At 54.7% G+C, this 16,764-nt stretch overlaps 1 protein-coding gene across 2 annotated transcripts in view; it reads left to right on the top strand.

The window, feature by feature from the left end:
- The first annotated feature begins 1,675 nt into the window (after window positions 1-1,675).
- The window catches only part of FAM78B (family with sequence similarity 78 member B), an 88,513-nt gene continuing 73,424 nt past the window's right edge, over window positions 1,676-16,764 (top strand). For both annotated transcript variants that reach the window (XM_041722997.1, XM_041722998.1), the window contains exon 1: window positions 1,676-2,071. In XM_041722997.1, coding sequence (XP_041578931.1) covers window positions 1,809-2,071 — 263 coding nt within the window. In that variant the 5' untranslated portion in view covers window positions 1,676-1,808. The remainder of the gene's footprint in view (window positions 2,072-16,764) is intronic.

Raw genomic sequence — 16,764 nt, 5'->3', positions numbered from 1 at the left:
TGACAGTGAGGCTGTTCTTTCTTTACTCCTTCATTCATTCACAGACAACAGGCTGGTCAGCCCGGACACCCTGCGCTCTGGAGAAGCAAAGACCAGACTGGGCCCTGGAGATCCCAGGCTTCCTACGAGGAAGGTGGCTTACTACAAACCGGTGTCCCGGGCTTGTATCATTAAGCGGTTACCGTTTTGTTGTTTTGTTTTGTTTTTGTTTTTGTTGTTTTTTTTTTTTTTTTGCAGTATTGTCATTCTAGTAATCTAGTTCTTTTTTTTTTATTTTTTATTGGAGTTCAGTTAAGCGGTTACTTTTTTATTTTTCTATAAATTTATTTTTTATTGGTGTTCAATTTGCCAACATATAGAATAACACCCAGTGCTCGTCCCGTCAAGTGCCCACCTCAGTCCAGCCTAGTTCCACTGAATATTCTCCAGTTCCCCTGATACCTAGCAGGTCACAGGTTACCTTGGGTAACATCAGGGGGCCCAGCATTCTGATGCCGCTAGCCGGTCATGCACAATCAGCCCTCAGGACGCAGCCCCCTGTTCATGCACAACCCGCCTGCAGGACGCAGCTCCCTGTTGGGGGGGTGGGAGGTAAGCCCACCTGGGCTCTGACTCCCCGGTGTGTGGGGTTCTGCTGAAAGAGCATTTTCTAAGAAGGAGAGCATCTGGATGCAGGTAGGCGAGGAGTGAAAGCTGAGCTGGGGGGCTACGACCAAAACTCCTGGCATTTTGGTGACGTGGGGTGCGGTGGGGTGGGGGTGTTCTCTGGGCACCCTCCCTACGTACGGGGAGGCTGCTTGCAGGAAAAGCTCCCAGAGCAAAGCCGGCGCATTCCGAGCCACCGCGGAGGCTTCCTCACGAGAGGGTAGCAGGGGAGCCTAACTCTGCCCCACGAGCCACGTGACTACTCCCCGACCCGCCCGAGCCGCCGCCGCCCTCGCCGACCCCGCGCAGCCCCGCCCCGCGCCGCGCCTCCCCACGTGCAGGGCCGCGCCCCGGCGCCCGCGGCCCTTTAAACACCCCCACCCTTGCACAGCCCCCCCCGCCACCCGGACGGCAGCCGGAGAGGGACAAAACTCCTGGCGTTCGGCCAGCGTCCTCCGCGGACCGCGTCCCGGGCCGCCCGGCCCGCGGGGCCCTCCTCCCGCGGCCGCGGCCCCCTGGCGCCCCCACCGGCCCGCGGCGGCCGGGCCCGGGAGTGCGGGGCGGGGCCGGCGGCCGCGCGGGTCTCCGCCGCCGCCTCCGCCTGCCGCTCGGGCCGCCCGCTCGCCCGCCGCTGGGTGCGCTGCACGCGGGGGGCAGCCGCGGTGCAGAGGTTCATGCAGCGGCGGCGGCGGCGGCGGCTGCTGCTGCTGCTGCTGCTGCCGCCGCGGAGGCAGACGGACCGGGCGCTGCCGCCGCCGCCGCCGCCGCCCTCCCCCGGCTCCATGCCGCCGCCGCCTCCTCCCCGGCGAGGGGCGGGGGGCTCCGGCCCCGGGTGGGCACCGCTCGGCGCAGCGCCGCTGCCCGCTCTGCCCTCGGCGGGGGCGCCCGCCGCCTCCTAGGAGCGCACGCTCGGCGCGCCCTGCCCGAGAGAGGGGGCGGGCGTGGGCGGGCGGCGGGCGGCGGGGACCCCGCGCGGCGGCCGGAGGAGGGGGCTTCCCCGGAGGATGCCCGGCGGCGGCGGCGGCGGCGGCGGCGGCGGCGGCGGCGCCCGGCTCCCAGGCGCGAGCTGAGCCGGCCCGGGAGCCGCGTGACGGGCGCCCCCGGCCGCCCGCGCGGGCCCCCGCGCTGCCCCACGCCGCGCCGCGCCGGCGCCGGGCGGCAGGATGGGCTGTATCCAAAGCATCACCTGCAAGGCGCGGATCCGGCGCGAGAACATCGTGGTGTACGATGTGTGCGCCACCATCGACCAGTGCCCCACGCGCATCGAGGAGACCTCGCCCATCGTCCTGCGCTACAAGACCCCCTACTTCAAAGCCTCGGCCCGCGTGGTCATGCCCCCCATCCCCCGCCACGAGACCTGGGTGGTGGGCTGGATCCAGGCGTGCAACCAGATGGAGTTCTTCAACACCTACAGCGACCTGGGCATGTAAGCGACCGGCGGCGCGGAGCCGGAGCGGGGTCCCGGCCCTGGCCCCGCGTCTCCTCCCCACCGCGACCCTCCTCCTCCCCGGCTCCTTCTTAGCGCTCGCCCCATCCTCTTTCTAAACCTTCCTCCCGCCTCCTCTTCCACTTCCCTCCTCCCTGCGCTTTTGTTTCAGTGACAGGGCGGGTGTAGGGAGGCTCCTCGCGAAGGCATCTTCTCGTGGTTTGCTCCCGACTCCCCGTGAACGCGAGGAGGACGGTGCGCGGCGGCGAGAGCGCGGCGGGGAGGGCTCGAGGCTCGAGACACGGGCGTGGGGGCGGCTGGCGAGCGCCCTGCGAGGTTTCGGGGCGCCGTCTGGGCTTGATGGGGCTCCCGGGGGCGAGTGCGGGGTGACTGCGGGGAGAGGAGCGCAGCGGAGTGCCGGGGGCGCACGGGCTGGTGCCGTGCGTCCTTTGGAAAAGCCCGGGAGGGCTCGCGGGAGACGGTCCCGGGCATCCGGGCGGGACTTGCTGGTTCTGTCCCGGTCCCCAGGCCGGGAAGCCTGCAGGCGCTTCCTTTCGGAGCCGCGCACCGGGCGGAGCCGCCTCCCTGGCCCGGCGCCCTCTGGCCGAGCTGCGCGGCGGTGGGGAGCGCGAAGGCACCTTGTGCGCGCGCGGCCTGGGGGCTGGCGCCGCGCGGGGTTTTCCTTGTGCTCCGGCAAAGTACGGGTCTCCTGGCTGTCCGGGGTCCTCTCTCGCTCCAGAACTTTACCAGTTGCGGCGCTGGGAGGGATTCCCCGGCGCGCGCCCCCGGCGAATCCCGGCGGCGAGCTGGGAGCTCTCCAACTTCTTTCAGCAGCGCCGCTCGGTGCGCGCGGGGCTGGGCGGCTGCGGGGAGACCCGGCATCTCATCTCGGCGACCCGGAGCCCGCAGCCTGTCCCTTCCAGGACTTTTTAGTTACTCACTTTTTTTTTTTTAGACTCCCTGCCACCCTCCTTGCAGAAGCCGACTCTGAGCAGTCGGCGACTACAGTGGCTAAAAGGTTTGGGGTGGGAGGGGGCTGCGTTCTCCCTGGGTTAGTGTTGATCTAGAGCACCCTAATTAGCCCACAGCCTATAGAGGAAACCCATTTCTGGAAATCCGGCCTCATTTCATTTATTAACGGAAGACTCTAGAGCTCCCAAGGTTCATCCGTTGAATATATGGGGCAAGGGAGTTTCTCTTTCGAAAGGCCAAAGTATCTTTTTAATGGCAGTTTTGCACGCTTTTTATTGCACTCTGTGAGCATGTAAGTTAACACTAGTCATAGGTGCTAAAAGAAATCTTGACAGGTTGTTTTGCCCGTGTCCCCCTCCCCACCCCCACTTCCTCCTCAAGGAGTTCGAACTTTCCTCTTCAAGCGTAAAAAAAGCTCAGTGCAGGAGAAAGCTCTTTCCCAGTGAAGATGTGTGAGAGCCTAGTTTCTCCCTATGTGACTGTTTGCTGTGTTATCTTTCTGGAAGACAGCTGATTGTAAGAAATGGGGGACATGTTATTTTGGGTGAATCATGCCGTTTAAAAAACAGACACACCCTCCAAAGGATGGTTACATCTGCACACATGGGTCTCTCAAAGCTGTCTTTTACAAACCCCATTATTTCCCATGAAGTCGGAGAAAGCCCCAGACCAGGCAAAAGCCTTCCCTTTTGTCTCCCTGCCCTGGCCCTGGTGGCCGCGTGCGCCTCGCCTGGGTGGGCCAGGGTGGGGACCCTGCAGAGGATGCTGGGAGGGACCTAGCAGAAACAGCCAGACCTCAATGTTGCTTCGTGTCCCTTGTGAATCAGTAAGTCAAAAACAAATACGTAGATCATTTCTTTCCGTAAAAGAAAATTTATTCTACCTCAGTTAAAAGCCAAGCTGAGAATCAAACAGACACAGTAGTTGAACTTCCTTAAATCTGTGGGTGAGTGTGTCCACAGAGGAACCAACTTTAATGGGCATGAACTGGTGTTGGATCTGAGGGGCACTTGCTCTCTGACTGAATTCTTGCCTTTGGGGCTTGGAAAAGATGTTTGCTTTTAAACTGCCACTATCCGTATTTTAAGATTCTTGGTGTTCTTACTGATGCAGGGAAGCAAAATAGTGCCCAAGAAATCATGAAGCTTTTATTGTAGATCTGTGTCCAGAGTCCACCTGTCTTCATGGTTGCAACAATTTCTATGTTTAAGGATGCCTTGGAACCCAAATTTGATTGAACCAATTTCCACAAAAATGTTTATGCCCCGAAAACTTAGCCAGAGCAGACTTTTTAATGGGATGTGATAGTGCATAAAAGTCATCACAGTCTGTTAGTTATCCACTTTAGCCAGTATCGTGAGTTGGGGGGGGGGGGGCACTACAAGTTGAATTTTCATCCTGCTGCAATGCTCTTGTTACATGAAGCATGATATGATCACAGAGTATAGGTTAGAAAGCTGCCTTTTTAACATTTTAAAAGGGACTGCCAGGGGAAACCCACAATTTAAAATGGCAATAAACTTCTAGTGACAAGCTTAAAAGAAAACATGAGCTTTTGTGGTTTAAAGTTTCAACATTTCCAAGAAGGAGTAGGTTTCTGAAGGAGCATTTGAAATAGTTGGTGACCATGATGGCCAGAGCTTAATTTGAACTTGAACTCAAGTGACCTGGAACATCTTCATATGATTGCATAGAACCCAGGCTGGCGAATACTTACGTCATCTACTTATTTCTCCTTTGGCCCTGGTGAACCCTGCTGATGCAGCCGTGATGCAAGTCTTCATCTTTCAGGAATGAAGGGCCTCTGGTTTCTTTCAGTCATCCCATCAGTAAACAAATATTTATCAAGCGCCTCTCTCTGATACGGGCGCCAGCAAAGAAAGCAAAGGACCCAGCATGCAGCTTCAGTGTTCCTCAGTGTAGGGAGGAAGGACACGTGCAGAACAAGCCATTGCTCCCAAGTGGTGTAGGAGAGATCGCTAGAGAGACTGAAGGGGGGGAGAGGGGCGAGGAGGAGGAACAGGGGCAGGAAGGCGGGGTTTTCTAGAGGCAGAAGGCCTGGAGCTGGATGTGAGGATTGGATAAGGTTCAGCAAGACAGCGAGGGGGACTAGTTCTAGAGGGGAAAGAACAGCAAATATAAGGAGGCAGGAGAATATAAGGTGTTATAAGAGAGCGTACGTAGGTAGGCCTCGTGGAGCTTTCAAGTAGGAGAGCAGTGGGAGATGAGGTCCGAAAGCGGGCCAGGGTCTGTTGGGAAAGGACTAGGACAAAGAGAAGGGAAGGCTGAGGTCAGGTCTCCTGAACCAGACAGTGTTGAGAGGCTCTTGATACTTTATTCATACCTCTGGGGCATGCGGGGGCGTTTCAACAGAGACACATCTGTGATGGGACACTTCAGAGTGCTACAGCATGCCACCCGAGAGGTTTCCTGTGTGAGGTTTGAACAAAGAATGGGGTTCATGTGTCAAGATGAATGAGGTGAAGCTGGGGTCAGGGGTAGAATGGCAATGGCTAAAGCTCCTCTCCACGCCAGCCCACGTACATCATCTTCTGGAACTATAAGGAGATTGTGGTCAACCCAGGGCTGGGACAACCTTGGCCTGAGTGAAACTTGAGGAGGTCAGAGCTCACTCCTGCCTGTCTCTACTCCTCCTTCAGAGTGAATGGTAATGAGGATTTGACTCTACCCACTTTTGTTGCCTGTTCAGTCCAGTCCACGCTGGTTTCTATCCATTCCAGAATTGTTCTGGCTCAGGTTGTGATTTCCATGTTACCAATCCAGCAGATGCTTTTTGAGAGACGCTCACTCTTTCACAGTCTTCCACAGAACCGACAGCTTCTTCCATCTTGAATCACTCCCATCTTTTAGCCTCGTGCTATTCTTCTAGCTGTTTCTCTGCCTTACCTCGGAGTACAGTTCATCAGGACATTACTCATCTGATCCTCTCCCTGGGTAATTTTATCCATCCCAGTGGCAGTAGAGGCTCTGTGTGATGTGCGGTCACCTGCGGTAGAGGGATGTGTGCATCTGTGCATGGTTTCCACTTGGCTGTCACAAAGACATCTCAAGCTTACCCTATCCAAACCGGAACTCTTGATTGCCATGACAGCTCCCTCCCCAAATCTGCATCTCCGCTGCCGCCATTCTTCCCCCATCTTGGTAAAAAGAACACCTCCAGCCCCCCGCCACCCCCCAGCAGCTCAGGCTGAAACATCTGTGTGTCATGCTAGGTGTTTTCCCATGAGTCCAGTTCATCCTCAGACCCTGCTGGTCCCATCTCTAAAACAGCTCTGTAATCCGTCCACCAGACTGCGTCCACTCGTACCCTCCCAGGACAGGTCACCATCAACTGCCACCTGCTCCAACAGAGGATCTCCAGCCAAACCTCCCACCTTCATTTTTGCCCTCCCTCCAGTCTCTTCCCCACACGGCGGCCAAGTGATATTTTTAAAACATAAATGTCATCACTTTCTTGGTTGAACTCTTTTACTGAGTCTTCATTGTAATCAAGAGGCAATGGAAAAGTCCTCTTCCCAATCTTTGAATTTCTATCCTTAAGCCATGTTAGTGGGTTTCTATTTCATAAAAACAAATAAACAGCTTCATCCCAATTCAGAACTTTTCCTTGTGCTGCTTAATCTGAAATGCTCTTCTTGCCCAGCCTTTTCTAGCACATTCCTGCTTCTTATTCAGGTCTAAACCATTAGCTCCTCAGAGGCCACCTGAATTTCACAGTTTAAATTAGGGTCCTTTTGTTCTCTTGAGTGAGACACTATTCTTTTACTTGTTACAGTTCATAAGAACATAATGGCACGTTTATTTAACACCTGACCCTTCTACTAGACTATAAGTCCCATGAAAGCAGATATTATATCTATTTTATTCTCTATGAATAATGCTTAGCTCCCAACAGATATTATCCTAGCAGATGCTCCATAAACATTCCGAAAGAAATTAATGAGCCATTTTTTCAGACCTCAAATCAGAGGTCATCTGCAACAAATCATGTCTCACTTCAAAATCAGCTTTTTTTCTTTTTTTTTTAAGATTTAGTTTTTTTATTAGAGAGAGAGAGTACACAGGGAGGGAGGGAAAGAGAGATTCTGGAGCAGACTTGGCGCTGAGCATGGAGCCCAGTTTGGGGCTCAATTTCGACCTCATGACCCTGAGATCATGACCCAAAACCAAGAGTCAGACAGATGCTTAACCAACTGCATCACCCAGGTGCCCCTCAAAGTCAACTTTTCATTATTACACCCTGGGCTAACCAGACCAAGCCCTTGAACTCTAGACAAACCTGCTGTTGCTCAGCATATATGCAGTTTAACGCTGCTGTGCTTTTGTGTTGTTCCGTTCTGTGTTGTCCCAGCAGCTCCACTCCTCCTCAGCACCGGGCTTCCGTCTTGACACTTGCTCTGCCCCCATGCGGTGACTGCATCAGGAGCAGTGTCCAAGCAAACACCGAAGCCTCACTTTCCCAGTCACCTGTGACCAGGTGGCACTCAGGGCCTGCCCGAGGAGAGGTAACATAGAGACCGTGTCATAGCGTTGTTCACCTGCATCAGTGACTGCTGGCCTGAATCTCAGGACCGTGGGTGCTTTAGTACCTCACCCCTTAGGGTCATTTCCCCCAAAGCTAGCACTTCCCTTCATGTTCATCACTGCATGCTGCCTGCATGTTCACTAGAGCTTTGAGTGTGGCCCTCATCAGTCATAGAGATGCCTCCTTTGGGCATCTGATGAGCCCCCAAGCCACTTGCATCAATGCCCACCCCCCATTCCCATTACATCCCTGACATGGGGGGCTCATGATCTGGAAAGAGCTAGAGCTGCTCTTCACCAGAAGTGTCCGGGACTCCCAATCTAAAGCATCAGATGGGAAACGGGATCCACTTCCCTCATGAGAGTCCTCAGTGCCCTTGAAGGGGAGCTGGCCTAACCTTTTGCCTCTAATCTTCTCCATCTCAGAGAAGTGGAGCAGGGAGGATTAGCAGGTCTTATCAGGAAGCATTAAGCTCACTGGAGATAAAGCACAACTCTGGTGCTGGAGGGGGTGGGAACCAGAGGGGCATCAGGGAAAGGGTTAGGAGGGGGGTTAAAAATGAAATATGGCTGGTGTAACCTGGATGCACAGGGTGGACAGGGACAGCAGGGTGTCAGTTACCTTCCACTGTGCAACTGAGGCGAATGTCTTTGGGGCCAGGTCTGCAGATACTTCATGTTCCAGGCTAAGGGAGGACTGGCGATTGGGTAGGGACCTGAAGACTCTGATGTGGGGCACAAGATCCCAAATATCCCTTACCCTCTGATTTCTATAGCACTTGGATATTGGCTGACCCTCCTCTGGCCCTGTTGGTGTGCCCATCTTCCTGAGGAGGAGACTGAGGCTCGGGGAGGTCAGAGGACTGGAGGGCACTTGCATAGCAAGTGGCGGCATAGGGACTGTCTTCTGACCCTGTACCTCGCCTGTCTATAGGTTTCCGCAGCTTGGGCCAGCTGCGGAGGGGACCGGCTAGCACCCCATTCATATCAGCACTATGAATAATGCTGATTATTATAGCAGGTCCTCCTGTATACAGCTCCCCCTGGCAGCTGTAAACCTAGTGGTTACAGCTGCCAGGGCCTGGGGCCTCACTGCTTCTTCAGTGAGGAGAGGCTTGGGGTTGGGATCACCTGGGTAGGTGATTCCATAGCTCCCTTCTGGTCCAGCCACTTGAGCCACAGATAACAGAGACGCTGCCGTTTCTGATGTGTTAACACTAAGTAGGCCCCAGGAAGTGCCCACTATTTATAAATGACTCTCATGAGAAGAGAAATACCATGAAGTTAGTAGCAAGAGAGCATCCTGGTGAACACTCGCAGGTGGGCAAGGCCCACGTGGTGCTGGGGTCCCTGGGAGGGGTTGGGGTGCACACACCAGCTGCAGAGAAACCCCCACAGAGTATTGGGCAAGCTGCCTGCTATGCTCACCGGTCCTCTCCCATCAGTGACATACCGTGGGGTTGTTGCCATGGGTTTTAGAACAAGGGAGGTGGTGTGTCGAAGTGGCGGGAGAATTGCTGGCATCCAGGAAGGATGATAAGGAGATAAAGTCTGGGAGATGTACTACTGAAGGGCCGCGAGGGGAGGGGGAATGGTGACATGAAGGGTCTGTGTGCTGTGAGCTTTCCCATGGTGGCCCCCCAGGAAATCTCAGCAGCGAGAGGGGGACTCCCATGGCAGCGGGTTCAGTAGCTGGTCCGGGGCCTCAGGTGGCAAGCAGCCCGACCAGAAGTCCAGGCCTCCGGGTACCATGGACGCACTGCTCCTTCTAACCCACTGCCCCAACTCCTGGGAAGGAGGTGCTCCAAACTGACTCCGCAAAATATTGTTGTCCCTCTGTGGTTTGCTAGTCTTTTCCAAAATGGCCCAAGCTATAGTGATTTCTCTGATTTGCGAATTTCCTCATTCCTTTGGAAATGGAGACAGTCATTCTGAGGTTAGGGATGTGGATCTTTCAGAGCTCCGGCTGACGGTGGCGGAGGATGTGAGCAGTGAGAGCCGAGTCTTTGGAGGGGGGAGCAGAGAAGGCTGGCCCCCAGCTCTCGGGGACCCCAAGCCGGCCAGTCTGGGCTGCAAGTTTAGCCTTTTGCTGCCTCCTCCAGGAGCTGCCTTGAGAATCCCATGTCAGCCCTGATGGGCAGCAGGACAGTCACCAGCAGACAGTCACCCAGGCCCCTCAGTTCCTGCACTTCAGAGTCTGTTTGTCCTTCAGACTCTCCAGACAATCGCTGTTTGGACAGATGACCAAGAGAGAAGGAAGACCCAGTTCTGGTGGCAGGAGGACCTTTGGCTCACTGGACGGACATCCCTCTGTCTCGTGGGAATTCTAGTACTATTATTCCTTTCCCAAGGCCCCCTCGGGCCACTGTGTTAGCCCTGCGGACCCTTCTCCTTCACTGGGTTCTGGGATGCTAGCCAGATGGAACCAGCTGCTCACTGTGCCAGCTGAGGATACCACCACTGGCTCCCGAGCGCAGGGGCTCAGTTCGGAAGAACCCAGGTCTTCCTGGGTTCAAGCACCAGTCACATGACCTTTGGCAGGTATCTTAACAGTTCAGTGTCTGCTTTGCACACATGTCATTGGGCGATGAGATCTATTCTATCCTGTCTCCATCACTGGGGGGTAGAGACTGTGATGGAGTTCTCCAAATTGAAATGTGCTGTCCACACGTTACTGTTATCACTATGGGGTGTGAGGATGACTTGTCACTAGAGGATGACTCTCGATGAGCCTCAAGGAACAGAGAGGTCTTGGCTGTGGCCCTGTGGCTTCTGGGCAGAAAAGCATTCCGACTCTAAAGATGGACAGGTCCCAGAGGGATCTGCTGCTGCTCTCCGGCCCCACTTGGACCCGGAGGGGAGGCGAAGAAAGTCTGGCTTTTGCACATAGGGATCCAGGGCTACTTTGCACACATACTCGAGGGGGTGAGGGGAGTGGCTACCCCTCGTCCCACCCAAGAAGCCGCCCTCCCAGGCCTCCTCTGAGCTGTGGGCTCTGTGGGCGGCATCCAGGACCTCAAGTGCTTCCAGTTCCGGGACAGGACACCTGCGACTCGGCCACGTACTTATGGAGACCCCACCCTGTCCCAGAGCCCTCCTGAGGTGACAGGGTCAATCGGGTGAGTTGCCTAGGACTTGGGGGCGATGCTAGAGCGTGTAAGCCATGCTGTCCTGGCTCAGGAAGGAGCTGTAGCCGTAGACTCTGCAGCCCTGGGGAAGACAGACCAACACCTGAAATGATTTGCATCCAAATTATTATTAATATGTCTGCTGTCATGAATATGCTTTATTCTCTCCGTGGAAAGTGATTTTGTCTCTTTATAAGGAGACCTCACATAATTAGCCTGACGACAGTCATGAAACATCATTAGGGCAACGGTTATTCTCATTTTAGGTAGCTAAGCGGAGGCCCGAAGAGGCTAAGGAGTGTGGTCCAGGTGACCAGGTGACCCCGGCAGGCGTGGGGTGGGTCAGGCCCGGTGCCCGGGCCCCGCAGCTCCTGCTCTCCGGCCTCCCCGTGCCAAGTGCACTGTCAGCCAACCCTAGACAGGAGCTGCGGACGAGAGCCGTGCCCGTTGAGCACCTCTGGGGCAGCCAGCATTTGCAGCCTCTAAAGAGAGAGCAGATAGGAACCTCTCAATGTATTCAATAGAAGCAATGAGAAATGTGCAGGCTGTCAGATTAAAGTGGAATAAATAAGTCCGTGGTGTCTGATGCCACCTCAGTGGGGGTTCTGTGACAGGCCCGCCTCAGACAGCCTCTGGCCGGTGCCCTCTCCTGGGGCCTGACCTTTCCAAGCTGGCTCTGGGCCTGTGTCAGGCTGCAGCGCTCAGAGGCTGTCAGAGGTCCGGCTAATGGGAAGCAATAAACCCGCATCCTCGGTCAGCGGGCTCTGCAGCATCTTGGGGGGCAGGCGGGCTGGGGAGGTCGGGGCTTCTGGGCGACAGGCCTCGGCAAGGTGGGAATGGCCAAACCAGGCCCATGAGATGTTGCTTTGCTCTAGACGTAGAGGAAGGGGACCGGGGTCAGGGTTTGGGGTTTGTGGGGACCGAGAGGCTGGAAGGGGATGCAGACAGGCTGGCTCTGGGAAAGCAGGATGCTGCCCTCCTTTCCTCCCTAAGAGCCACCGGCTGAGCCTCCGATCCCAATGGCATCCTCCACACCTGAGGCTGGGGGACTCCATTCAAGACCAGATTTTTTTTTTTTTAAGGCCCGCAAATAATTGAGACTCTGTTTCCAACTTTCATGAATCACCTTCACATTTTTAAAGAAATTTGTGTCAGAAAACTGTCTATGTGGCCTTTGGAGCCTGGGAGCCTGTCTGGTGCTGGGCCCCACGTGCGCTTTAGGGAAGGAACAGGTATTTGCCTGCCGTCTGTCTCCCCATGAGGCCGCCGTCTGTCAGGCACGCATCTTGTGCTAACTGCACCATGTGCACATCTGTGAAGTAGGACCATTACTTTCCCCACGTTTGAGAAGAAGAAACTGAGGCCCCGGAGAGGTGGAGTAACTTCCCTGTCATTACCTAGCTAATCAGTGATAGTCAGGATTAGAAACCAGATTTCCAGAGACTCTGACATGATGCTACCTCATGAAGGGGTGAGCGAATGAATGCACCAATGAATGGATAGGGGGGTGTTCGGGATATTGCCTGAGTGCTTGTTTTTGTCCTCACTGAGCAAACCTGGAGAACAAAGGGTTTAATCAGATTGGAAATAGCCAGCCTCCTCGCCTCCCAGCTGGTTTGCTCAGCTGGTCAGGACATGACGTTAATGAGACCAGGGTCTTGGGGTCAGACCCAAGGGACCCTCCTAGCACCTGAGTTAGCATTTGTTACCCTTGGAGCTACCTGGCAAGTGATCACTACCAGCTACCAGTCACAGCAGAGTCTAAAGAGAAACACCTAGAAAAGTGCAGCTGAATCATCCATTAGTCTCAGGGTGTTAGTACAACATGGGCCCCCCTCCTTGCTGCTCATCTTACAGACGGCAACACCGAAGCCCCGAGAAGGGCCGAGACACAGCCAGTGAGTGGTACAACCAGGCCACAGACCCAAGTCCTTCTGACTCCGGGCACCTCTAGCCTGGGAAGGAGGCATTGGATCACCACCTCCCATCTTTTCATCCCTGCCTCCACCGCCCTATTCCCCCTTCGCAGAGGGTCCCCATTTCTGGGCAGGGATGGCCACCTGCCCAAGAGAGGAAGCAACAGAGAGTACAAGTAGAGCCCGGCCCTCGGCGGCCTGGGGAGGAGCTCACATCAGCCCAGGGGACGTCTACACAGTTGCCCGGAGCAGAGAGACCAGCCTCCTCCCGGTGTCCATAGACAGTGATGAGCAAGCAAGAAAGGAGAGGGTCTCCCCAGAGATGCCCATCACAGATGGCAGGAAACAGGAGGGCTTGGCAGCCTGAGGGAGGAGGGATGTGCAGGGAACCTGAGACTCTGCCTGGATGCCAGCAACTCAGAATCCCTTCCCCCCACCTCCCAGCCCTGATGGGAGTACGGACTGATGCCGTACACGGGCTCCCTGGCCCGCTGCCCACACACAGGCAAGGTAGCTACATGGCCCCTGGTGGCTCCAGAAGAAACAAGATCCAAGTAGTGTCAAAGGTGACAGATTGTGAGGGGCCGGGGGCCCTCCCCTGACAGCAGGGCTCAGCTGGGAGGCCCCTATGGAGCAGAACAGATGGGGGAAGTCTGAGAGGGAGATCCTAGCAGCCTGGAGACTGTTTCTGTTGTGGCTTTTGGTTGGGTTTCTCTCCATTTTTTCCCCCTTTATTATTTTATTGTCGTTGTTGTTAACTTGAGGCATCATGACCTACATGTGCTGTCTGCTTACTCTGAAGAAGGGAAGGATGGGGGAACAGAAGCAAGCCGGGCAAGGCCAATACAGTTTGCCCTTGGTGGGATTTGAGGGGGTCCGCAGGAAGGACTGCAGAGGGGGCCGCGTGTGCCTCCGAGCAGCCTGTCACCTGGGCCGGTCTGGTGGCTCCAAAGCTCTTTCTCCGCACCACTGCAGGCTGCCCGTCGTGAGGACTCTGGAAGTTCAGAGCAATGTCAAGTGGTCTGCCCCCCTTATATGGTCCTGTTCCAGCCTGGTCCTCCCTCTCAGCACTTGCACTGGGGCCCAGCTCTGGCCCAACCTGAGGGAGAGACGCCTTCAGATCTCCTGACCTAGTTGGGCCCCTCACCATCATCCTGTTGGCCTGTGTGGCCTTGTCAAGTCTACCACGTGTTGTGCCATCTCTGTGTCCATGTCCGCATTTTCCTGCCTGGTTTCTGGTCCTCTGCTTATCTCGGGCCACCCACCCTGACAAGCTGCTGGAATTTACCCAGATGCCTGCCCCTACCCCCACTGTTTTCCTGGGCCCTCCCTGTCAATCTCCCTCTCTCTCTCTGAGGTAGGGCAGGAAAATGCAGAGGGAGTCCTGGCCAAAAGAGCCATGCTGTCCTTTGCCCTGGGAGCCCTGAGCCACCCTCCTCTTCCTCGTACCCTTGGAGCCTGCACTGGGCTGCCTTCCTCTCATGGAGGGTGGGGTGGGGATTTCAAAAGCCACGGAAAGATCTTTATAAAGAAAATTGTTTGTGACTTACAGAGGCAGCCAAAGTAGAATTTTGGAAGTCTGGCAAGGCAGCTGAAACTCAGGCAAGATCGGAGGACTGGGGACATCGCATGGTGGGTGGGACAGGGAGGGGACAGATTGATTGTCAAGCCTCCAGGGCCAGGCCACTCACAGAAGTCTGTAGCAGAAGGATGGGGAATGAGAAAAGTTTAAGAAGATGGTTCACTGCCCTGTCCTCTTGGCAGCCATCAGGAAGGCCTGGGTGTCAAGAGCAGACCCTAAGATGTGGGAAGGAGGACAACTGATGGGTGTGGACAAGGCACAGGGAAGCCACAGCCAATCAGGTTCCTGCCCAGTGAGGCCAGACAACCTCTCAGAGGTCATCTTTCCAGAGCCTGGGGCCCACAGAGAATCTCACCATCTGGTGTACCCATGGGGCTTCCCAAGACTTTCAGAGATGGAACTGTTGCATAACGAGACAAAGGGTCAGACCTGAGGGTTGTCTAGAAGGGGCCATTGTGCAGATTTGGAGCTAAGGGCCCCTTTCTCCTGCAGATGCCACCGGGTCCTCGGCCTAGAATGGAAGGGGTAATGCAGCATCGGTCCACCTGGTCAGGTTTTCATGGAAACCGTATCTGTCAACCTTGAATCTGCGGATCTGTGCAGATTTTTCCATTAAGCAGCCAGTTCTCTGTAGCCAAATGGTTGAGGGATGGCAGGCCCAGGACTTGAAGCTGAGACACTTGGGCACAGCACCCTCTGGGGATGGATTGTGAACACCTGGATCTTCAGCTGGTTTCCTCTCTACTCACATAGCGCCACAGTTTCTGTGGTTTGTGGCAGTGACTCAGGATGGAGAAGTCATAGGTCAGGTACCCCCACAACCAGACAAGCAACCACCATGGGGCCCAGAAGAGGAAGTATGCTTCTGGATCAGGAGACAGGTGTGTTTAGGTCTTCACTCCGAGAGAGAAACCCATCCTTACTTGGAGGCTGAGAGGGGTTTTTCTAAGAGGTGCTCTCAGCATCTGGTGCTTCTTGAAACGTCTGGGCATCAGAGTTAGAGTCTAGAATTTCACCTTAGTATTTACAACTTGCCACAGAAAAGTAAAAGCATTTTGGAATGCTTTCATGCTATTCCAAAAGAGCAAAGACATTGAAAAAAAAATTCTGTTAGAAACATCTCCGCTTAAATGGAAGCAGAGCGACCAGAGAGAAGGAAGTGGGTAGGTGGCGAGGCGGTCTTCACTGGGACAGGTCAAGGGCTAAGTATATCCAGAGTTCAAGAGCACAGACCTGTTTACAGGGTAGAATCAAACTCTTGAGCTGTTACAACTCTACCTGCAATCGTTTCCATTCTGGAGGATTCAGCTTCTGTCATGCCCTCCCTGTTTGTCAACATTTTGATACACGCATGACTCAGGATGGAACTGAGATGGATCACCCTGACACTTGGCTCCTTGGCAAAAACCAACTTCCATACAAGCTCAGAATCTTAGTTCTGGGGTCACTCCATCCAGCTTCTGAATAGTCACTATTTATTTCCCTAAGATCAAACTTGTTAGTTGTGTTGTGCAAATGTTCCGCGTTCTTGCCAAGTTGTATCTGCTCGATCTATTAGTTACTGAGAAGATGTGTTGAAATTTCTCTCCGTGCTGGTGCATTCACGACTCTCTTCCTGCAGGGCGCTCAAGTTTGCTTTAGATATTTCAAGGCTGAGCCAGCTCACTTCTTTGGTTTTGCTTCATCTTCATTTTGGACCTCTGGGGAATCTGTTTTGCAAGCTCAACCATGGATGCCATGAGAGATTTGTAATGGAGGGTTTTTCAAGATATTTATTTAATTACATTATGACTTCCGTCCTAGGTTCTTTTGTTCCATAACTACAGGCAAAAGTAAGGAAAGAAAAAAATAAGCTTTCAGAGGCTACTATTTCTGGTCTGAAGGAATATCTTTCAAAGCAAGATATTTTACCCTTTGGTAAAAAGAGCTGAGGCTTCTTAGCACCTCACCATTGGGGAGTGGAGAGAGGAACCAAGGCACAGCAAGGATCTTGGGTTGAGGGAGTCTGGCAAGACCCCTGCCATGCACTGGACACAGGCTTACTGCTGTCTCAGTGACTTGGTGTCTCTGTGGCATCATAGAGATTCTGTGATTCTGTTCAATGACTACGGCCTTAGTCCACACTTCAGGGCCCCAAGGTCTGCTTTGACAAGCCAGAATGTTCTGCTGGAGAGGAAGCTGCATTCTTAAGAAGCCTCGAGGTCCTGCCTGAGCACAGCCATCCTCAGCATCCCTCGGTAGCATCAGGAACTCAGAAGGAGTTACAGCAGGTTTCTCCACTCTTCTCTTTCCCTGGGTCTGACCCCTGAGGCTCATTTTGTACTGGCATTTGGCTTCTGGCAGGTGGTGAGCTTGTTTGCCTCCTTCTCTTCCAGATGGCTCTGAGAAGGACCAACAGGAGGAGGGAGGGGGCGGGGAAGCAAAGCTATCTGCTGTTTGGAAGGTGGAACCCGGGACCCTTGAGAGGGCACACAACGCCTGGCATTGCCTGCATGCCCCATGGGCTGGCTCTCTCAGATGTGGGGATGGGGGTGAGGATCCCCTGCATCG

The sequence above is a fragment of the Vulpes lagopus genome, chromosome 11 (genome assembly GCF_018345385.1).
Source record: "Vulpes lagopus strain Blue_001 chromosome 11, ASM1834538v1, whole genome shotgun sequence".
Lineage (NCBI taxonomy): Eukaryota > Metazoa > Chordata > Mammalia > Carnivora > Canidae > Vulpes > Vulpes lagopus.
Note: the sequence above shows the minus strand (reverse complement) of the source record. Positions and strands in the feature narration are given on the sequence as shown.